This window comes from Pelodiscus sinensis, chromosome 2, assembly GCF_052426305.1.
Source record: "Pelodiscus sinensis isolate ZL-2025 chromosome 2, ASM5242630v1, whole genome shotgun sequence".
Lineage (NCBI taxonomy): Eukaryota > Metazoa > Chordata > Testudines > Trionychidae > Pelodiscus > Pelodiscus sinensis.
Genome location: NC_143053.1, coordinates 72,322,602 through 72,347,239, shown reverse-complemented (window position 1 = coordinate 72,347,239; position 24,638 = coordinate 72,322,602). Strand labels below are relative to the sequence as shown.

The 24,638-nt window shown below is 42.7% G+C and overlaps 1 protein-coding gene across 3 annotated transcripts in view; it reads left to right on the top strand.

Moving 5' to 3' along the window:
• MAPRE2 (microtubule associated protein RP/EB family member 2) overlaps window positions 1–24,638 on the top strand; it is a 150,791-nt gene that overhangs the window by 49,442 nt on the left and 76,711 nt on the right. Inside the window, exon 1 of one of the 3 annotated variants that reach the window (XM_006115378.5) lies at window positions 8,344–8,774. The exons of the other annotated variants lie outside the window; for them this stretch is intronic. Coding sequence (XP_006115440.1) covers window positions 8,653–8,774 — 122 coding nt within the window. The 5' untranslated portion in view covers window positions 8,344–8,652. Of the gene's footprint in view, window positions 1–8,343; window positions 8,775–24,638 lie in introns of those variants that run through there. 3 annotated transcript variants of the gene reach the window in all.

Sequence of the window (24,638 nt, the reverse complement as noted above, 5' to 3'; positions counted from 1 at the left end):
ATTTTTCAATTGAGTTCTAGGTACAGTTTAATCAAATGTATGCCACTAAACAGAAGTGTAATATGTCCCTGTAAGACTTCCATTCATTGTTGCTAGGTCTGAAAATTATGCAAGTAAGAGAATCTTTTTAATTTACTTCTGAGGAAGTGGGACTGGCCCACTTAAGCTCATCATCTAATAAACCATCTTGTTAGTCTTTAAAGTGCTACATAGTCCTGTTTTTAATTTACCAAACTGAGCCTGCCTTCCCTGGATGTGTTCTGCTGTACTGAGGTGCTTTCAGCTGATGACTTTATGATGTTCATAAGTAGCTGGTGAAGTGTTTATTCATAGGCTCATGCTGGATATTTGATGTGGGCTTCTTATAATTTGATAAGCGGGGAGATTTAGAGTATACTGAAGGCTTTGTCTTTCTGGATACAGTATCGGAGGGTGACTTTTTAAAGGACTTGTTGGCTTTATGGCCCAATGGAGCTCAAGTTGCTTTGGAGTCTAATTAAAAATTAATCTTTTCCATAATTTTTCTTTAACCTTGTGGCTTGAAGCATAGCATTGTATCTTGTGATTCATTGTATGGTGGTGGAGCATTTACCTAATAATCTGAGTAAATACCTCTAATTTAGGGGGAGTGTCTCCAGAATGTAACTGTTTAAAAATACTTTTAATGTTGACCATTTTCTATGAGTGACTATTTCCAAAATGTTTGGATCTGTGACTAATCCACTGATTATTGTAGCAATTAAAGGGTGACTGCCTCTAAAAAGCATAGGTTCCCACAGGCTGGGGTGGAGAACGTTAGCATGTGTATGAATTCTCCACTATGGGTCAGATCATCTGCTGAGCACTTTTTGAAAATCTAGCTTTAAGTGGCAAACAAATGAGTCTTTCCTGTTACTTCTCATCACAGACACAGAACACTTTTTAAAAAATATGAAACCAGACCCCTGAAATTTCAATATGCTCCCATCTTCCTTTTAAAAAAGAGAGAAAGAGATTCTGCATATGGTCCAGGAACATGGGGCCATTGGGCAGCCTGCTTTCTCCAGAGCAAGGAAATTAAGGTCTAACCTGAAGTGACAATAGGTGCCTTATTCCTTATCTGCAAGATAGCCGGAGGAATAAGGAATTGTTTAGTAAGCCACATGCTATGTTTCTTTCTCTACATAATGCCAGAAATAACATTTTGGTATGTAGTGTTTAAACCTAATGTGACATAAACATTAAAGAACAGAGGAAGTGCCCAAAGGGATTTTATTAGGTACTATGCAGGCCAGTAAAGTTCATAAAAGGCCTAGAATCTGAATTTTCACTACAACCACTTTAACATCACCTCTGGATTGACCCTTTAAGGTAATCAGTGATGCTGGTCACATGTCATAGGGGAAGAATACGTGCAGAGTACTTCTGTCTGCATAACCTAGTTTAGCATGAATTTAAAACACACAGTAAATCACATCTGATTTGATGTGCTCAATGTGTTGGTAACACTATTGTCAACTGTTATTAATTCCTCTAAAGCATTTGTGAAATGCATGCATTTAATGCATGTCATTACATCAGAACAGTATGTTAATCTATAATAATCTGGCACAAATCTATGCGCTATAATACATATGTACAATTACATTTGTCTGTTTCACGCTTCTGTTAGATGATATCTTAATTGTGGGCTCCCTAACACGATACCAATTTTAACTATTTACTAAACAGAAAACATCAACAGAAATTGCATTCTAGATGCATGTGTGGAAAGAAAATATACACTCTGATTTCAAGCTTCAAATACATGAATAGTTCTACTGAGATTAGTGGAACTATGCATGTGCTTAAAATGAGATACATGTCTATCTAAACTGTTTAGATGTGTCCATGCCTTTGAGTAGCCATAATTTTATTACTGTAAACTTATCCTAAACCTTTTCTTCCCCACTTATCACTTCTTCTTCTTTTTTTACATGATTTAGTGTGTAATCTCTTCAGTCAGGAACATTTCTACAGGTTTGAAAAATACCCAACATGCTTTAGGATGCTAAAAGTTAACTTTAATTTTCTGAATATTTGTTTTGCTTTAAAAGTCCTATTGAGTTTTTTCAGATAACTGTACATTTCCTTGTAGTGAATAGAAAGAGCACAATGATAGTGACTGTTGAATGAACTAAGGAAATTGAAATTGCGTTAATCAGAAATTCAGTGCATTGTTGCTGTACAAGTAATGAAGTGTTAAATAGTAACATCTCATATGAAACAAGCTTGATCTCACTTGACTTCCCAATGGACTGGACAACTGTCCATATCACAATATTGGTCATAAAAGCTAGTATTAATTGGCACCTTTGGTAGCCTTAGAGAGGCCAGAGATTGAATGGCTATGTAGATAGTAGGGATGTGAAAGTATAACCATATACATGGTTAACTCATGAACCTGGGCTCATCAGCTAACATTCTTGGTTACATTCAGGCTCCTAGTACCTTACGTCAGCTTCTCATGCGCACCAGCTCCTGGGGAGCTACTTCTTTCTCCTGCCCTCTTCCCTCCCCCAATGTGTAACCATGTAACTGCTGGAATTTTCAGTGGTTACATGGTTACTTAAAATGCATTTAATTAACATCTCTAGTAGATGGGAGTGTCTGATCTTTAGTCCCTAGTGGTGAGTTCTGCGGACTGGAGTTGAGGCATAGTGTGAAGGTGGTACAGAAAAGTTTATACACTGTCTCTGCCTTTTAAAGACACCATTATAGATGCTCAGCTTGTATGTAGACCCCAAATTTAAAAAACATAAGAAAACCAAAAAAAGTGCCACTATGACTAAGCCACAAAGTAAAAGATGCAAAAAGGCATCCTTTTTAAAAGCAGAAGTTAAATCATAGTGAGGAAAACAAACTCTGGCAAACTAAGTGTAAAAATATAATTAGGAAGACCAAAGAAGAATTTTGAAGAACAGCTGGACAAAGACTCAAAGTAATAGCAAAATTTTAATTACATAAGAAGCCTGCTAAATTACCAGTACATCTACTGGATACAGGAGCATTCAAGGACAATAAGACTATTGTGGAGAAACTACAGGCAGTCCCCGGGTTACGTACAAGATAGGGACTGTAGGTTTGTTCTTAAGTTGAATCTGTATGTAAGTCGGAACTGGCGTCCAGATTCAGCCGCTCCTGAAACTGATCAGTTTCAACAGCGGCTGAATCTGGACGCCAGTTCTGACTTACATACAGATTCAACTTAAGAACCCCAGGCGTCCCCAAGTCAGCTGCTGCTGAAACTGATCAGCGGCTGATTCCAGGAAGGGGCAGGGGCTTCCTGTAGTCAGCCACTGGTCAGTTTCAGCAGCGGCTGACTTGGGGACGCCTGGGGCAGACCAGCTGGGGTGCTGCCGGGTTGGTCCAGTAGCACCAAGGAGCCTCCCCGGCTTTGCTCCAGGTGTCCCTGGTCTGCTGGAGACAGTCCCCAGCAGACCAGAGGCACCGGAAGCAAAGCAGCAGCAGCGGTGGAGTCCCGCGCCTCTGAAGCTTTGCCACAGCAACTCAGGGACTGCCTGTAAATTAATTATTTGCATCAGTCTTCGGGGCCTGAGAATGAGAGATGCTCAAACTAAAGCCATTCTTCGTTATGACAAATCTGAGAAAATGTCCCAGATTGAGTTGTCATTAGAGGAGGTTTTGGAACAAATTGATAAATAGTAATAAGTCAGCAGGCAGGACCAGATGGTATTCACTCAAGAATTGTGAAGGAACTCAAATGTAAAACTGTAGAACTGCAGTTTGTAACCTATCATTTAGATAAGCTTCTGTATATGACTAGAGGATAGTTAATGTGGCACCATTTTAAAAAAGATCTTAAAATGATCCTAGAAATTAGATTAGAAAGCCTAATTTCAATCCTGAGCAAACTGTTCTTTACTATAGTGTCAACAGAATTATCAGATAGCTAGAGGAACATGACTTCTTTGGCAAGAGCCAACATGGTTTTTGAAAAGGGCAATGATGCCTCACCAATAAAGCCCTACGTGGATTAGAAATGTAAAATCCTATTTAATTGGTTGACAGGTTAAACAATGTTTAATCAGTTAACCAATTAAAGAGAGAGCAGGTGCGGGAGTGTCCCTTTCCCCACCTGCCTGCCTAGGGTGAGCTCCAGGCTGGAGCAGCCCCCTATCTGTGGCAGGCCTTGAGGGACTGGACCTGCTTCCTGCTTGCAGCAGGCAAGAAGCTACTCCAGCCATTGCCAGTTAACTGGAATCAGTAAGTATCACCTGTTAAGGGTGATACTTAATGGCTAACCTTTCACATCCCTAATGCAAATATAAAATTTGTATCTAAATCCACAAAAATGAACCATAGATATGTACATCTATATCTGGTGAGTAGATATCTGCAATCTACTAGAATTTTTGATGGGGCCAGCAAGCATGTGGACAAGGGGATCCAGTGGATATAGTGTAGTCCTTTGTGATGGGGAATTAAGAGGGACTTGGAGGGGAATCTACAACGATATGATGCACAGGGATGGTGTTAGAAGGAAGAGCTTTAGCACGAATCAGACTTTCCAGGCTCTTTTTGCTTTACTTAACTAGTGAAAATAGTGTCAATTTTGCATTTTAATTAAAAAAGCCTTTGGATCTTTATTAATAATTAGGAGTGTTGGAACCATTTTTATAGAGGGGGTGCTGAGAGCCATTGAACCAAACTGTAAACAGTTTATATAATGGAATGCATTTCAAGCCAAATGGTGCAGAAGCACCCTAATTCCAGCACCTGTGGTGTTGATAAAAATCCTATATTTCTGACTTGACCTACATTTGTAAAGCTGCATTTGTTTGTGTGTGTGCACTGAATATGAAAGTTATAATATCAGCAAGGATAAACAGCCATTTCCTAATTCTTATGGCTTACTGGTTTTGCTCCCTATCACTGGGTCTAGATCTAGGGAATTCTTTGCAGACAGCCAGGAATGTGGGAGGAAGAAACCTACAGAATGATTTGGTGTACTTGTAGCGATTTGCTTGCTTTACCTACAAAACCAGTTACATTTATAGCACTTGCAGAGTTTCCAAATTAGAGACTCAACCAGTGCCAGGCAGAAGGATGGTCTTGCATATGGGACCCAAATTACTCCCCCTATATTTCTCCAAATTGCATTAGATAATATGTAGAAATATTGTTCTCTTAAAAAAACAAAAAAACAACAACTTGTAGTCTTGTCCAGACCTGGTACAGCTTACAAAAGGAAACTGGAACTCTAGCCTAATGATTTGAACTGGAATCTTAATGTGAATACAAGTTTGAAATAATGCTGTCTTCATCTGCGCTTCGCTGTGCTGTAGCTTTGTTGGTGCATGTTTTCAGGTTATTTTGGTGACCTCAAAAGCAGCCTTTGCTCATTTTACAAGTTAGAGGTGGCTGACTATTTTACGGCTTACTGGTTTGATGGATCAGATAGGAATGTCTAGCAGCCAATGACCTGCTACAGACTATTTTTATGTTGTCTATCACTATATAACTGCTCTTGCATCTGCATAATCTCATGCATTTGTAAAGTACCTGTGAGGTGTGTGTTGAGATTTTTTTTCACTGCCAATGTTACAATGCTAACTGTGAATCTGCTGTCTTTCCCATGTTATTTCAATTGCATTTAGTAATAGAAAGATTCTTCAACCAAGTGTAAAGGCATAAGTAAAGTTAGTATGTCATGGGAGAGGTAATTGAAAAGTTTTCCACCTTTGTTTCCAGTTCAAATCCATCTGTCTGTTCAGTGGAGTCAGTGGTCTCAGTTGACTGCCTCAGAGATAGATGCCTATATTACAAAACTCAGCACCATGATTTAAGTTTGCATAGGCTTCCCTGCAATACAGTAGGCTTTGTTCTGTGGTTGAGCTGCTGCCAAATTAGCTATACTTGAACTTCTCTAGATTAAAAAAAACCCATAATTTATACAATAGGTGCAACTGTATAAACTAAGGCAGTTTTTTTTTCCTGAGCATCAAGTCTCTTTGATGGATCACAAAAAACTATACTGTGAATTTCCCTTTCACAGGGAAGGTAGGGGAAGTTGCTAACCCTGTCAGAAAATGTAAATCTGGTCAGTCTGTGTTTGATGCTGAGAAAGCTGTGAAGTTACTAAATAATTGACTTTGATTCTTATCCGCTTCATTTTAACTACCCAATCTTCAGATACTCACTGATTCCCTTAACCCCCCTATTTTCTATATCCTCTGCTCCCTGTCTCCCACTGCCCTCTTTTTTCCTCTCCCTTCTTCTCTCCTGTTTTGGAGTTTTGGGTCTGCACATCCTAAACTCAGAACTCCACATCATCTAAAGAAGTGGGCTGTGCCCATGAAAGCGCACGATACCATCTACATGTTTTGTTAGCCTGACATCACTTTATAGACTATCAGACCATTTGTTGATTAAATCTTTTGTCACTCAGGTCTAATCACATACATATCTCATTTCCACTTGATCAAACACTTTATTTTAAAAAGGTGAATTTTAAGTATTCTTTTTTATTTTGAGAGCAAAAATATAATAAGGCTTCTGTCTGCCCCATTACTCTTTTCCAGTTCCCAGCCTTGAGTTCCCATAGACCTAATTAAAGGAGACTATTCTCCCACACAGTTCAATACACACTTTTGCTTATGTGGGTTTTAGAGGAGAGCCAGAGAAACTCATTTAAATTTGATTTTGGTTAACATAGCTTGATTTTGGTTAACATAGCTTATGTGAACCATTGTGGTTCAACCTTTCATAATGGTGGATGCCATAAGTAAGCTTTTAATCTAATTTTACATAAATGACTTTCTTCTTAAATACCTATATATTTCAAGCTGCAGAACACTTACCTTGCTACCACAGAGGTGGAGAAAATATGCAGGGAGGTTTTAACCAATTGTGGATATGCAGAGTGGTTTAAGGGGCAAAAAAGCCTGGAGGGTAGGGAGCTCAGCTGCCAGGTGGAAAGGAAGGAAGAGGTACTTACATATCCATTTGCATAACTGCTAATGCTATTAGAAATGCAAGTTATCCAGTAGTTTCTCACCATATATTTGCCTCATTTCCCCCCCTTTTTTTTAACCCTCCCCTAACAAGATTTTAAAACACAGGAAGTCATCAGATGGTTTTGGTACATACTCTAAAATCTGGAAACTTAAAAAATTGTAAAGTTCATTTATGCTTATACTCAGATGAAGCTAGAGGGTATAAAATAGTGCTTGAGGATCTCATCATTGTTACTGATTTAGGGGCAACCCAGTCTGAGAGTAGCAGAGAGGAAAAGGAAAGTAACTTTTCTTAACCCTTCATACCACTTTACAGATGGGGTCTGAATTCTGACTTGTGAGATGCAATTAGGTAATGTACACTTAAATTCAGCAGTGCCTTTCCAATAATGGTCAGCTTTCTTAATAGAAAACTCCTCAAAAGCTGCAGCATTTTAAAATGGGAGAAGAGGAAATATTTGCATTATTGGGGATCAAATATTGCATGCACATAATATAAGTAGCTTCAGGGGGTAGCTGTTAGTCTGTACAGAAAAGAACAACAAAGACCATTTGTTTCATTAATATAGTGTGGCGGGGTATGGAGAGAGGGAATAAGGTGTGGGGGGGGGGGTTGCTGTGTTTTCTTGTTTCAAATATATCACTGCCATCTGGGCACTTGTATGCGCAAAGCGTGTGAAGCTTCCGTGCTAATTCCAGAAGCTTTAGACCAAAAATAACTGCGTATTAGTGGGAAGAGATGGTGGTGATGGATTATGCTCTTTTAAACCCGCTTGTTTGGTTCCCTCATAAATGTAGGTCGAATAATAAATGACTCCACTAGTCACATGAAGCAGGCTCAAAAAACATGTTGCATCTCTGCCTCTGAAGCGCTCTGCGTCGCGTGGGGGGGGAAGCTTTTTTGCCCTGCCCCCTTTTCGCCACCAGACCTTTCAAAAGAGACTATTTACCCGGGGCAACAAAGCGAAAGTAACTGTAAGGGGTGGGACCTGGGGACACCTCAGCTCGCCCCCTTCCTCTGTGTGCAGCCCAGAGGTGAAAGGTCCGTGTCAGACCCGCGGTCGAGCACCGCTCGGGCTCGCAGCCCGCCTGCTGCTTGGTCACTTCCCTGGCTGAGCCGACATGCGCGGCGCGCCGCGCCGGGCTCTGCACAGCTGCGCTGCGCGCAAGGGACGGAGAGGAAACGGGGAGAGGAAGGGCTCGGGCTGGCTGCGGAGGAGGCGAGGCTGTTGTCAGGAGCGCGCGGGGAGGGTGGGGGCAGGAAGGGAAGGGCTGGCGCGCGCTGCAAGCCAGATGTAGCGCTCGCGCGCTCTCACGCGCCCCCCCCCCCCCCCATATCCCATCTCCCCGCCTCCCTCGCGCCTCTCCGGCTGCACTGGCGCGGCCACGCCGGTGCCCTTTGCGCGCGAGCCGAGGCGATCTGATGAGTTAGCTGGTTGCTATGGTGAGGGGGCCGCGTCACGTGAGCAGGGTGCTGCTCCGGGCGGCTTGACGTCAGCAGCGAGAGAGGGAGGGAGGCAGGCAGGGGGAGAGCGAACGAGCCGCTGTGGCACAGCAGCAGAGCAGCCCCGGCGCAGCCCCTCCGCCGACCTTCCGCGCGCCCGCCCGCCAGCCAGCCGCGCAGCCAGCCGTGTGGGGGTGGCAGCGCGCGCCAATGCCGGGACCTACCCAAGCGCTGTCCCCAAATGGCGAGAACAACAACGACATCCTGCAGCAGGATAACGGGACCATCATCCCCTTCAGGAAGCACACGGTGCGCGGGGAGCGCTCCTACAGGTAACCCGCGGGGGGCTGCGGGCACTGCAAGGGGGGTGGGAGGGGTTGCATAACAAAACGCCGTCCTCTCCTCGCAGCGGGTTTTAAAAAATAAGGTGGGACCTCTTCGCCCGGGGTCCTGCCTAGCCTGCGCATGCAAGCCTGGCTCTGGGAAATAGCGTCTGCATTGTCCGGCTGTTAAACATTTTGCGAGTAGACTTGCTGCCTGCAGGGGCTCTCCCGCCCCACGCACCCTTCCCACCCCTCCTTCCTTGCGTCTTCATACAAAATGCAAGCGGGCGAGAACCGGAGGGAACCGGGCTGCAGCATTTCTTCTTGTGCCGGCGACGCCGGGCAGCAGCTAGGCGTGAAGAGCCAAGGCGATGGGATGGAGTGAAAACGGCTTGTGCCTGCCCTGCTGCGTGCAGGGGAAAAATGGAATCCTCTAGATTAAACTGGAGTCTGGGGTGATGCTAAAACGCCAGATTGATGGAGCTTTGTAAGAATCCGGCTCCCTGATTGGCGGAAAGCTTGACAGCAGAGGTCATGGTGTCAGGCATTCACTAAAATTTCCTCGATACCCAAGGGTTATTAGAGACAAGGTGGGCTGCAGCCGTTTCTCGAAGACACAGCATATCACTGTGCCTTTGATTCTGGATTGTTGCAGGGAACACAGCCCTTCTTTCCAGTTGGGAGGCAGTAGCATTGCATTTTTGCCTATGATTTGAGGATGGTGGCTGTTCTTTGTCGCAGTTGTGAGCATTTTTGATTAATGGTTTGGCATGCATTGTTGGCACCATTTTTACATTAACATATCTGACAATATGGTCCAGGAGATAAGCTAATTAAAATTGTTATCCTTATCAAAAAATGAAAACAACGTAGCCTTGAATCATTTGAATGCAACTGGTTTTATGTGCTCTAAGCTGTAGAGTTGAAGAGTGATAATATGGATAATCCTTTCTCTTCTAAAGTTGTTATTCAGTTATTTTGAATACTGCCTTGATGACAGCGAGCTGTACCTTTTCAGAGAACATGCATCTTTCAAAGCTTATATTCTCAAGCAAGCAACAGGAAATAATATGGTCCTTAAAATATTAGCTAAATATTTTTAGATAACACATACTATCTGATAGCACATAGCACTGGATCAAAATAAATGAGTTTTGCTTAGTTAGCCAAACAAATGGGAGTATTTAACTTTATTTTCATTAGGAAAAACCTGGTCCTAATACAAGTTGTACCTCCTTTAACTGGTATCAGAGGGGTAGCCATGTTAGTCTGAATCTGCAAAAGTGACGAGTCCTGTGGCACCTTATAGACTAACTGAAGTCCTTTAACTGGGACTCTCTAGTTTGGCCCACAGCTATTCCTAGACCACAGAGTCTTAAGTATAAGGAGGTTGGGCCCCAGGGCAGGAGAGATACTGGGGATGGGCAGGATGACTCAGCCAGGAGTCCTGTGTTGAGGGAGGAGCAGGCAGTACAGCAGGGAGTTCTAGCCCCTGCTGCTGGGTGGTATCAGGGGCTGGCAATGGCCACCTCCGGCAGGTGCGGCATCTGCACCAGCTGCACAGCCATGGAACCCTGGCTCCAGCAACTGTGGAGCCTTGGCCTCTGCAGCCATGGAGCTCCAGCTTGGAGATCCACAGCCAGGCAGGCAGCAGCGGGGCTCAGCTGGAGTCCTAGCCAGGGGAAGCATGGGCCGTGTTGGCAAGGACTTCCCCTTGTTCTGCAAATCCTCTTGTTCAGGACCAGTCAGGTTCTGAGGGTGCCAGATATGGGAGGTCCAACCTGAAACTCAGTTTATGCCAATGTCAAACTTGGCTGCATCCATACGGCTCCCCCATATCTGGTAGCCTATCACTCCTTTTAATGGGGTGAGGTGACATACTTGTGGAATCCAAACATTTACTCTACCTTGCATGCTACACAAACATTTAACCTGCAATTTTTTTAATCCTATTGCTTCCTAGAGTTGCTGATAGAGTTCATTGGACTTGGAATTTAATAATGCTGTTTTAAAACGAATAGGTTTTTCACATTATAAAGAATCATTCCTACTGGCAGGAAGATGGAAGTTTTCATTTTCATGTACGTTTTAAATTCCTGTCATGTAGCATACTTGCATTTGAGAGGAAAGCTGGATTTTTACCACATAGATAAATGGAAGCATTCTGCTGTATCCTTGCTCTTGGACTGTACACTGGTAACAGTCTTTTGCTAGAAATAAGTTTAATTTTAGGCTGGTCAGTTTGACTTACAAAAGACAGTATTATCTTCAATGTTTGTTTTTGTCAGTCACATTGTATTGTTGCACCAGATATGAATCGCTGTTTACCTTTAGTACTTTTGCACTTAATCAGTTTTCTTGACTATTTTGTTAACAGTAATGCATGATGCATTGACATACACATGAAGAGGACTACCCAAAAATTGAATGTTTGCAATGCAGTATTAAGACTACAGGAGACATTACAATGGAAATGAACATATCAGTTGAATAATACTTTACATGAAATCACATGAAAATTACTTACACTTAGCCTTTCTCCTGGAGGCTAGCCAGGCCTCAAGGTGTTTTAAAAGTTCTTTATCAATTTAACCACCTGTGAGAATGGAGTATAGCACATTGCCTGTCAACACCAACACTATACCTCATTTTGTGATAGTTAAATGAATGATCCAATTAAATGCAGGGTAGAATGGCATCTTTCTTTAGTAAACATTAAATTTACACTATATAACATTGAATTTATATTAGTTTATTAAAAATGTTATTTCTGAGAATAAGAAAGAATGAGAGGGTGTTAATTTGATACCTCACATTCAGGAGGTTTTGGCTGTGAGTTTGGTCTGGAACTAAGGTGAAATGAATTTTGATGGTTAAGAATGGATAGTGGCTCCCACTAGAAAATAGCCCAATTATTTGCTCATAACTATACTTATGTTTACTTATGGCAGAGAATTAATTCAGTAAAGTAGCAAATCAGGAATGACAGAACTGTATGGGGACATTCTTTAATCAAGTGCCTGTCTGCCCACAGCACACTGTACCACAATCTAGGCAATTCAGTCAGTTCACCAGCCACATGCCTTTTTTGAGAACTAAATATACAGTTGTTTAAAGTGCTTATCAAATTTCATATTACAAATCTGTGGTGAAATTTGTTATTTACTGAGATAGTAGGGTCTTACACTCTCTTTCACAGGATACCAATCCTGATTTATTTTATCCAGCTACAATTGGGAAATCAAAATTATTAATTGGTCTCTTGGCCACTGCCTATATTACTTACTTCTCTACCCTAAGCTATTAAGAATGTTTGCTTGTTTTCAGAACTGTTTCAGGCTTTTTGTATGTATGTGCAACTTGAGTATAGATGTATTTTTTTCTGGCACATTTTGTTTAGTTGGAAATATTTGCCTACTGTCATCCTCTTAAAGAGAAACTGGTATTTACTGTGCGTATCTTCTGTACATAATAACAAATATGGAATGAAAGTAATGGTGTCCACATCCACTGATTAAAAAACTGTTTGACAGGTTATGTCCAGCACTTCAGTTGATGGCAAGGTATAAGGATTTTGTGATGGTAATTTCTGTGACCTATAGAAGTTAAATTTACATCTAATTGTATAATCATCCTTAATGTTTTCTTTTTCTCGTAGATATTTTCTACTTTCATATATTCTTAAGAAAACCTGTATTATACGTGTTGAGGGCTTTTGTGTATACAGGCAGTCCCCGGGTTACGTACAAGATAGGGACTGTAGGTTTGTTCTTAAGTTGAATCTGTATGTAAGTCGGAACTGGCGTCCAGATTCAGCCGCTGCTGAAACCGATCAGTTTCAACAGTGGCTGAATCTGGATGCCAGTTCTGACTTACATACAGATTCAACTTAAGAACCCCAGGCATCCCCAAGTCAGCTGCTGCTGAAACTGATCAGCGGCTGATTCCAGGAAGCCCGGGGCAGGGGCTTCCTGTAGTCAGCCACTGGTCAGTTTCAGCAACGGCTGACTTGGGGACGCCTGGGGCACAGCAGCTGGGGTGCTGCCGAGTTGGTCCAGTAGCACCCAGAGCGGCGCTACGGGACCAACCGGCAGCGCCCCAGCTGCTGTACCACAGGCGTCTGGAGCAAAGCCGCGGAGCACGGGGGCAGCGGGACAGCCCAGACGCGCTGTGGCTGTCCTGCTGCCCTCGGGCTCTGTGGCTTTGCTCTGCTTTGCTCCCCGTCCCCCTGGTCTGCAGACCAGGGGGACGGGGAGCAAAGCAGAGCAAAGCCGCAGAGCACGCGGGCAGCGGACAGCCCACACGCGTCTGGGCTGCCCGCGTGCTCCGGGGCTTTGCTCCCCGTCCCCTTGGTCTGCAGACCAGGGGGACAGGGAGCAAAGCAGAGCAAAGCCGCGGAGCACGCGGGCAGTGGACAGCCCAGACGTGTCTGGGCTGTCCGCTGCCCGCGTGTTCCGCCGCTTTGCTTCCTCTCCCTGGTCTGCTGGAGACGAGGGAGAGGACCCCGTTCGTAACTGTGGATCCGACATAAGTCGGATCCGCGTAACTCGGGGACTGCCTGTATTGTTAAACTAGTTTCATCCACTGAGACTTAACGTTTTTGAAAGTCTATTCCTTCAGTAGGTCTAAATCAGTGGAATTTACCTTTTGGTACAAAATAACTATTTTCTTAATGCAATAAAACCTTCTTGACTATCTTAGTTTAGTTAGACAGAGCACAACTCCTGCTTGCTCCGCTCCAACACATAGTTCAGTCAACTTGAAAAAAGACCACTCATGTGGATGATATGAGTAGACTAGGGCTTAAGGTCTTGTTTCAAGGAATGACAGTAGATGGTACTAAATAAACAAGTACACTTGTTTTGTGGGATTGGATAAGTAAGGCTGACAGAGGGCAGTTGAGTACCACATCCTTCTGTCTCTGAAAACTTAAATGTTAGTCCTGGCAAGTCTACCAGAAATTATATTATAAATTAGATATAAAGGTCAGAGATGATCTATTTGCTCCCATTGCAGTTGATAGGAGTCTTAGCTTTGACATCCGTGGGAACAGATTTAGATCAGTTCTGAGTGCTTTTGAAAATCATATCCCGTGTGTTTGGCTCCAGCCCTCTAAATATGAGCTCTTTTTGATTACCCCTCTTGCCTTTCAAACAAGAAGTAAAATGCTGCCACCATGGGAAGATACTATCCAGAGTAATGTTGTGAAACAATAACATGGTGACTTAAAGCAATTAGCATCCTTGCTTACCTCTTGTCTGCCTGTCAGATGATCTTCTGTGTTTCTCTTTACTCTCATACTAGTTGGATTCCTATCTCATCCCATTTCCTATCACGGGGAGGAGCGCTATCTTCTCCATTAAAAGGTGGAGTGAGCTAGTTCTGAGAAACTGTTTCAATGAAGATAGCCCATTTGAGAGATCCTGCTTCCATAAATGGGCTGGTGTGGCACACGCTGGAGCTCTAGTTCAAGATAACTTGTTATGGCAAAACGAAGGTTCTGAGGATACTCAAGCAGTAGAGCTGATCTGTAGGGAAAGGAGCTGATCTCATTATGCAATAGCCTAGTATATTCAGCCTGAAACTGTGGCAGATCCTATTCTGATTATTATTTACATTGAGGGTTGAAGAGAACCTCTTTGGCTTGCAAGAGAGTCTAGCAATAGGCCATGTAAAGAAGTGAAACGAAAACTTTTTCCAACATACTACCCTCTTCTCAGTCTGCAGCCCAACTCTGACTAAAGTGCTTTGGATGGAATTGAGATCTATATGTTGCATGTGTGGGTTTATGAAGCATCCTGTGGCTAGGTGGCTTTTATTTTAAATGTACAGCTTGTTGAGCTGCTCATTCATACAGTTGTAGCGCCCCCTCTCCACCTGGTTACCTTCTTTTAAAGCCAATCTCCTTACAGGTTTTGATGGATAGGTCTGGGTTCTTCTGGATCCCGCCACCCACTCAATTTTATTCTTTCTGATTGATGTACTTGGCGGTGCCTCCACCCCCCTCACTCCTTCCTAGCAGGGTCACCAGGGCAGCTTGGGAGGAAAATTCTAGCCCAGGATAATCCCCACGTATTTGCCAGATAGTTGGAGACTCCCAGAAAATAACACAAACACATACACTATAATAAACACAATTATATTAAACAGGAGACAATTATAACAGAACAGGGTAAAACACTATTTTTAGGTTCACCAGTGCCCAGCAACTGTGAGGTTAGTGTCCCGTTGGTACGCGTACTTTGTTGGGGCCCTTGATGACTGTTGACCACACAATCCTTCTCTGCAGTGGTTTAGCAGTGGAGCTGACTAGGTCCAGTACAGCCCAAAGGACTCACAAACGGGAGAAGGCAGTAAATCCCTCCACAGTTTAATATGCTGCAGGTAATAAAATCCCCAAACAAATTCCCTGACTTACTAACTAAAAATTGGTGCACTCACACACTCCATGAATGAGCCTCAGGTTGAGAGATGACTCAGTCTCTGCAAAGGGCTGCTCTCTTCTCTCAGGGATCCTCTTCAAGCAGGAACCAGGCTGCTTCGGTCCCAGAATTTCCCCTCACCGCGAAGGGGTGCAGGGCTCAAAATGCAGACCACACAACTGCACCAAAATTCAAAACTATAATCTCCTAGCCCAGCATTCAGACCCACACAGCAGGCAGCAGCCCTGAACTTGCTGCTAGAGCCGAGCTGACCATGCCGTGACTGTCTCACCCAGGGAGCTGGAGAGCCTACTCAGCCTGGCTGGGGAAACCTCCCAGCAAACTCCACAACTGGGAATCAACAGGGGAGACATAAACCCAGCTGAGGGATCCTGCCTTCAGGTCCCTAGAGGTTAGTTCTCAGGGGGAACCCTGCATGCAGGCCTGGGGCTTACTAGCTCCCACACAGCCAGTCCTCCCCTCAACAATGGTCCCTCCTTCCCCCTGGGAGGGGCATCTCACTCCCTATGGGTTGCCGGGCAGACTCTGGCCCTGGTAGGGAGGGGGAGCCAAGGCAAACTCAAGAGTGCCTCTCCCTGAGCTGCCAGCAGACAAGGCCCCGGGAATCCAAGCAATCTCCTTGGGGGTTATACAGTCACCATCAGAGCATTGTGTGGATGCTAGCAAAAGGAGAGTAGATTTAGGATACTGGAGAATTGAAACTGAAATAGCTTTTAGGATTAAATATTTTGGCTTTGCCCACCAGTCTTTCCCTCTTGTGGGAAGTAGGGATGTTAAAATGTGTTTAATCTTGTAACCGCTGAAAATTTCAGTGGTTATATGCAGGGGACAGGTGGCTCCCTAGGAGCTAATACGTACGGAGAGCTGTCTTAAGCTAGCTCCTCAAGTGTGCTGGAAGCCTGTGTATAACCATGAAGGTTAACGGATAAGCTCAGGCTCATTGGTTACCTGTATACACAATTACACTTTCAGATTTCTAGTGGGGAGACCTTCTTGCCTAGGTACTTTCCTGTTGGTAAGGTTAATGTTTCCTGCTGCCACTGCAACTGGGAGTGAAATGTTTTAATAGGATTGTTATGGAAGAAAGGGTTGGGTAGCTTGGGGGACACAGATGTGGGGAACTTTTGCCCACAAGAAGAAAGGTATTACGTAAATTAATAGGAACAAGGTAGAACAAACTTTAATCGGTTTAGTCTTTTGCTATGTTGCTGGAGAGAGTGGGATCCAACTGCCTTGTCATGTTTGGGCTATACTACACAGAACCTAGACCTGCAGAGAGGGTTCTATTTTTGAAGTGTGATGGACCCATTGAGGCACTGGAGGTGGGTGGATCTGGGCCTGGCTATTGCTAACCCTTCCTCCCTCCCCTGCAACACACAGACACTGTAAGGGGAGAAGCCACCAAACCCAGGCATCAGCTAAATCTGGTGAACAACAAATGAGAAAACCAGGATAGGAGTGAAAATCACAGGGACAAGGTCAGGGATTCAGTGGAGGACACTGAGCAGAGAAGCCTGAACAGTGACCTACTGCTCTTCGGAGGTGTCTAACAAGGCAGTGGACACCTCCCAAAGGAACTCTGTCTAGATATGTGACTCAAGGAGGGACCGACAGTAGGCCCCACAGTTGTAAAGCACTCTTCATCCAGCTTCATCCTCCTGATGTTGTGATGGATGGCAGCCTTAGTCAGTGCCATGAGCAGACTGAGGAGGTCTTGTAACTGTGGCATAGACAGGATGTGTGTGGATCAGGAAGAATGTGTGGGAAAGTGAAGACCGAACCTCAGGAAGAGATTCTGGAGGATCCAGAAGACTGGCTGCAGGTCGGTGACCCTATGCAAATGAACAAAAGTCTCCCTTCCCTCTCGCTAGACAAAGAGCAGATGTTGGAGAACTTTGTGAACCATGCCAGGTAGGGATATTAACAAACATGTATCTATGTAAATGTGTAACTGCTGGATTTTTTTAAGTGGTTACACATTTACATGCAGGGAGGCAGGTGGGAGCCAGTTTCCTTGAAAGACGGTTTCCTGTGAGCACTGGCTCCCGCCTGCTCCCTCCCCCTGCTGCCTCTGAGCATGGGGGTCAGGTGGCTCTGCAGCTTGAAAGACAGCTTTGTAGGTGTACTAGCTCTGCCCTCCCTCCCCCCAGGCTGCTGCCTCTCTATCAGAGGCAGCAGTGTGGGGGACAGTGGAGGGAAGCTGGCTTCCTCACTCCCCTGAGCGCTGGCTCTCACTTGCCCCTTCACACTACTGCCTCTTTGGGAGGCACCTGGGGGAGGGAGAAAGCAGGTGCTCGTGGGGAGACATTTTGAAAGCCAGCTACCCACAGGTACCAGCTCCTGCCTAACCCCGCCCCACCCGTGTGGCCTCTGATATAAAGGCAGCAACAGGGTGTGCGTGCATGTAACAGTTACGATTAACCAGTGAGCTCAGGCTTATTAGTTAGCATGTAGCTGTTTACATGATTAACATTCTTAATGCCAAGTCTATGCTTTTTAAGATATGAGGAAATGAATGAAGTTAGATCAGGCAGTAATCTTTCCTGTGTATAGGATTGGTTGGAGGATAGGGAATGAAAATGAAGGGCCTTAAATATAGTTCTACACTATATAACTCACTCCAAAATGCAAGTGACTTCCTGAAATGTAACAACTAGAGAGAAATTCTTGCATTCGTCCTCCCTCCAATTCTCCTGTTTTAAGGCAGCTATAGCTTAAGTTTGGTGAAGAAGCAGACTCTTATGTGTCCACTTTTTAGTCCTGCAGATTTACTTACTAACCAACCAATGCTATTGGTGACTTCATAATAGAAAACGAGTGGTTTCATCACACATTGTCAGTCCCATTGATTTGTAATCCTTTTGATACTAAAATGAATACATAATTGAATATTAGGATCTACTATTTGAATGTGATAATCTGGCTGTGAAGCCCTTTATCTGGCATTGCTGAAGAGAAAGTTTTGTGGACTAACTGCACACCAAACCACAGGGAAGGTTAGGACCATCTGGTGAAATCATATATGTATTTTAAAGGTCTGGCTTGACCAATTTGATTTAATTTCCTTTCATGTATAGCTGTAAACAAATTCACTGAATCATAATTCAGTTAAATCTGTTTCTGTGTCATGCTATCCAAAAAGGATTGGTTCATCAAGAGGAAATGTAAACATTAATCAGTGAGGAGAGGTTTAAGGATGTAGCTTTCAAAGGAAATCCTACAACAGTGCCAAATTGAGCTGCCTGAAGAGGAACATCCCATGCAGGCCATGGGCCAGATCCAGCTCTTTTATTTATGCTAAGTTTTACATCAGTTAACTAATTTGAAATCAATGGGGGGCAATTCTCATCATCTGCTTTGTCAGAAAAGAATCACTTATGAATCTGGGACATATGGGCTATGTCTACACTTGCGGCTTCCTGCGCGAGAAATATGCAAATGAGGCTAAGCATGGAATATCGTCAAGCCTCATTTGCATACCTAATGAGCTGCCATTTTTGCAGAAGAGGCTCTTGCGTCAGAAGGAATTCTCTACACTGCCCCTTCTTGTGCAAGAAAAACCCTCTTGCGCAATGCTGCTACACCAATTATTTTCAGGAATAATGGCATTGCGCAAGAGGGTTTTTCTTGCGCAAGAAGGGGCAGTGTAGACAGTTCCTTCTGGAGCAAGAGCCTCTTCTTCAAAAATGGCAGCTCATTAGGTATGCAAATGAGGCTTGACGATATTCCATGCTTAGCCTCATTTGCATATTTCTCGCGCAAGAAGGCCGCGATTGTAGACCTAGCCATGGATACCAAAGGCAGGGAAAGATTATTAAGTTGATCTTGTGTAAATGTGGAGGTTTTAAAAGTGCTATAGAGTTATATTTAAAACATAGTGGAATAGACCAAGAAACTGTTTCTCAAATGAAAAAGAAATTCTCTAGCCAAGATTTTGTCTGTATTACCATGCTTCTGAACCAGTATTCCTGCAATGTGCAGCTGAAGAAAGGGATAGTCAATCATTGTGCTTCATCTGAGATGCAGAAAATCAATTTGGAATTTGTATGTCCTTTTGTGGGGTTTTTTATATAGTGGTGTGGGCAGGTATTGTGGGTGTATTTTTCAGATGCTCTTTAGGTATTTTTTTTTTCAGTATTACATTTCCTGGCAAAGCTCTAGAAGATGGTCAGTTCAAAAGGCTGTGGAGAAGTGACATTTCAGAGGAAAATGTATTATTAGGAGTATGTAAACTGATCATTCATTATACAGCAGGGTTATATTTTAGTATAGTGGAAATCTGCCATCTAAAAAGCTGCATTTGGTCAGAGATGCACTTGAATGCAAATTTTTGTTTATCACTCTGGAATGCAGAGTGTGTATTCTCAGAAGGGCTGTTAGTACTGTTATAAAAAAATGCCTCCAGTAGACTTGTACATTATTATGAAGAGGAAAACCTTTTAAGGTTAATCCCTGTGGAAATAGTGCAATAGCTGTCTTAGATGCATTAAAACAATATATATCCCATTAAAATATTTCAGTTACAATATTCAGTAACTTACAAAGAGTAGCTTACCATTAAAACCATTATAGAAATCCTGAGTAATAGCTTGCTATGTGGAGATGGAGTATATAGCTCTAGTCAGTGAGAGAGACTCCCCTTGGGGAGTTTGATTTACAGAAAGAACATCATTTGTGAGATTTGGAAACATGGAGGTTTTGAAATTAAAACTGGTTATCTTATGTTGAAACTACAGCATTAGTTCACAAATAACAGAACTCTGTTGTAATCTTGTACTCGTGAGATTAACTCTCAAAACTTTAATAAATTCAGTCTCTTTTTTTTTTTTTTAATGGAGATTGCCTATCTCCTAGAACTGGAAGGGACCTTGAAAGGTCATCGAGTCCAGTCCCCTGCCTTCTCAGCAGGACCAAGTACCATCCCTGATGAATTTTTGCCCCAAATCCCTAAATGGCCTGCACGGATTGAACTCACAACCCTGGGTTTAGCAGGCCAATGCTCAAACCACTGAGCTATGCCTCCTGAATGATTTGTGTCTGGCCCTGCTGTAAAATAGTTTTGCCCAGCACTAAAAACTGAAAGCCCTACAAAATATAACATAAGATGCTTGCAGATTCTTTTTCACAATTTGAAAACAGCCTGCTCTCTCAGTAGGGATGTGAATGGGTAATGAGTTCCCTGCAAGCAGCTCCAGTCATGGGCAGAGAGGGCTGTTCCACCAGAGCTGGCTCTGGCAGCCAGCACCACGCAGGGCTGGGAGCAGGAGCCACACAGACTGGGGTTTGCTCCAGCTGAGCTGGAGCAGTCCTCTGCCTGGGATCCCACTTAGTCAGTTCACAAACAACTCTTTACTATTACAAAAGAGAAATCCACCCTTTCTTATTTAAGATAATTAATTAGAAAATAAGATAGATGTTGTCATAGACTCATTTCCTGCTAGAAAAACATTACTTGCATGAGGATGGTGGTGTTAGAAATAAGCTTTAATTATGCCACAAGATTATGCTTCTCTGGGAGCTTGTTCTGCTCCAGAGTGGTGTTTCTGTTCCGGATGGGAGAGTGCAAATTATAGGGCATTACTTTTTACAATATCACCATACAAAAATGACAACAAGTTCATAGGGGCCTATTGGTTTCTGGATAATAGAGTGTTTTTTGAATGATCTGATGACATCAGTTTATGATTTTTCTTCAGGGATGTCAAATGATTTTTAAAAAATCAATGAAATTAATCATGACATTTTAAAATCTCATGATTAATTACAATTTTATCTCACTGTTAACAGAATACCAGTTTAAATTTACTGTAAATATTTTTCATGTTTTCTATATTTTCAAATATATTGCAGTTGCAACACAATACGAAATGTACAGTGCTCGCTTTATATTTTTTATTATAGCTATTTGCTCTGTAAAAATAAAAGATAGTATGAGGTGAATTGAAAAATACAAGTAGAGTGCAATCTCTTTATCATCAAACGACATCATTTGTATTCGCAAACGACAGCAAGTGAGACACAGTCTCAGCTGTGCTGAACACCATGCCATCCAGAGTCTCAAAAACAACCTGGACGTTATAATCAAACCAGCTGACAAAGGGGGTTCTGTGGTCATTATGAATAAGGCCGACTATAACCAGGAGGCAACCAGACAACTCTCCAACACCACATTTTACAAACCTCTCTCCTCTGATCCCACCTCGGAATACCAAAAGAAACTACACTGTCTCCTTAACAGCCTCCCTACAGCTACTCGGGAACAAATCCACACACACACACCTTCTGACCCCCGACCAGGATTGTTCTATCTGCTTCCCAAAATCCATAAACCTAGACACCCCGGACGTCCCATCAACTCAGGTATCGGCACGCTCACTACTGGTTTATCCAGCTCTGTAGACTCTCTTCTCAAACCCTACGCAACCAACACCCGCAGCTATCTCCGAGATACTACTGACTTCTTAAGGAAACTACAAAACATCGATAACCTCCCGGATAACACCATCCTTGCCACCATGGACGTAGAAGCTCTATACACCAACATCTCACATGAAGACAGATTACAATCAATTAGGCAGTGGTGTACTCTGGGATAGTGTTTCTATCTGACAGCAGACCTATGTAACTTTGTTCTCACCCACAATTATTTCCAGTTTGAGAACAACTTATCCCTCCAGATTAGCGGCACAGCCATGGGTACACGCATGGCCCCACAGTACGCTAATATCTTTATGGCTGACTGAGAACAACGTTTCCTCAACTCCTGTCCCCTTTTACCTCTTCTCTACTTATGCTACATAGATGACATCTTTATGATCTGGACGCATGGCCAAGAAACACTGGAGACATTCCACAGAGATTTTAACAACCTACACCCCACCATCAATCTCAGCCTGGACCATTCTACATGAGAGATCCATTTCCTGGACGCCATAGTACAAATCACCAATGGAAAATTAGACACCATTCTCTACAGAAAACCCACCAACTCATACAGTTACCTACATGCATCCAGCTCCCATCCAGAACACACCATACTATCCATCGTGTATAGCCAAGCCCTTCGATATAACCGCATCTGCTCTAATCCCACTGACAGAAACCAGAAACTTCAGGATCTCTACCAAGCATTTATAAACCTCAACTACCCACCTGGAGAAATAAAAAAGCAAATTGAAAGAGCCAGACGAATACCTAGAAACCATCTACTTCGAGACAGACCCAAGAAAACCAACAATAGAACACCACTTGTCATCACCTACAGCCCCCAACTTAAACCTAACACATTATCAATAAACTACAGCCTATACTGGAACAGGATACTAAACTCCCAAGAGGCTCTGGGAGACAGACCCATAGTCTCCTCTAGACAACCACCTAACCTCAAGATGATTCTTACCAACAAGCACAGGACATACCACACTAATACCAACCCTGGTACCTTCCCTTGCAACAAACCCCATTGTCAGCTTTGTCCACATATTCACTCTGCTGATACCATTATTGGACCTAACCAAGTGAGTTATAAGATCAAGAACACACATTCCTGCGCATCCAGAAATAGAATTTATGCTATCATGTCCCGAAAGTGTCCGTCTGCTATGTACATTGGACAAACGTCTCAGACACTTCGCCAAAGAATCAATGCCCACAAAACAGACATTAGACAGGATCATAAAGAAAAAACAGTTTCTTGCCATTTCAACCAGAAAGGACATTGTCTCAACGACTTGATTACCTCCATCCTGTTTCAAAGACCTTTTCAGACCACACTTGAAAGAGAATCCTCTGAACTGCCATTCATGCTTAAATGCGACACTTTACTCCTAGGTTTAAACAAAGACATTAATTATCTTACCCATTACAAAGATAGCTTCCCCCAATTATCTCTATCATTAGCTCACAGACATTTACCTTCCCCCCCCCCCATTCCCCTTTTGTTTTGAAATATGATTTGTCCTTTTCATATGTGTTCATTTTTTTAATTGTATCCTTTGGTATATATGGTTGTGACAATTTTCTTCCACTATTTGATCTGAGGAAGTGGGTCTGGCCCATGAAAACTCATCACCTAATAAACCATCTTGTTAGTCTTTAAAGTGCTACATAGTCCTGTTTTTTGTTTAGCATCAAAGTGCAACTTTAGTGCAGAATTAGTGTTTTTTTTTTCACTCAGACATAACAATGTAAAACCTAGAGTCTACAGATCAAAATATGCAGGGGAATGTAACTGTTTAGTGTATTTAGGCTGTAAATACTTTACAATGCCGGCAACAGCAGTACTATGTGAATGCCTGTTTTCACTTTCAGATGACATTGTAAATCAGAGGGCATCATTATCTGCCGTAAATCTTAGTGATTGGCTGAGCAAGAGTAGGACTGAGTGGATTTGTGTGAAGTGACTTAAAAATACTATTTCTTTTGTTTTCTCTTTTTAAACTCTTAACAGTAAGGATAGTCAGTAAAAATCACAGCCCCCATCTGTTAAATCTAAATATCACATGAACAATGTTGTATTATTGCACATGGTTTAATGCTGGGAGGTGGGGAAGCCTCACTAGTGAACAGGGCTATCAAGTGAGCTAGTTTTGTCACATGATCCTGTAAGCAGATTGTTTGACAGTCCAAGGGTTTAATAAATACACATTTACAATATGCAACTTAGTTTACATATCAGAGTGCAGCTATAAGTTACAGCATGTGTAATTGCATGTTGTAGTGTGTGTTTTTGTATGATGATTTTGAGTTCAGCTAAATTGCTGCTTGTTGGTTTTTATTATTTTTATGGTGGGGATTGAATACACCATGGTCACCATGTGCCAGCTGGGAGTGTACTTTAGAACTTGACCTTAAATATTCCACAAAAGGAGGCCAGATCCTATTAAACAGTACATCCACCCTTCTCTTAGCTTAAGGTGAACTAGGACACAGCTTTTCTAGGCTTTCCAGATAAAAGGAGTGTTTGAACAGACACTGGTAATTCTGTTCTTGGGGTAAGCAGTTGCATCAAGGCAACAATCACAATCTAGAGGAAGGATCCAGCTGGTTCTTTTAAGTTTGTGTTCCTTTTTGTGGCCTAAACCATTTAAGAACTGCAGAAGCTCCACCAGAGTCCGGTGTGTTTGGGAGGAAATGAGATTTGGGGAAAAATATTTTAGTGTATTGATAGTTCCAACTAGGGCAGACTTGATTTAAATCAAGGCAATATAAATTGTTTAAATCACCAGGTGGAAAGTCTTGATTTAAATGACTGACTTTAATCAACTTTTCTATTTCTACTTCAGTTATTTTTCTAAAGTTACATTCTCATTGCTTGAGGCAATTATGAAAACATGTTGATTTGCAACTACATAGAGCTTTTATACTAGATTTGGTACATCTTTTTGCTACTTAGCAGGGTACAGTCTAATCAAATATATTGATTTAAGAA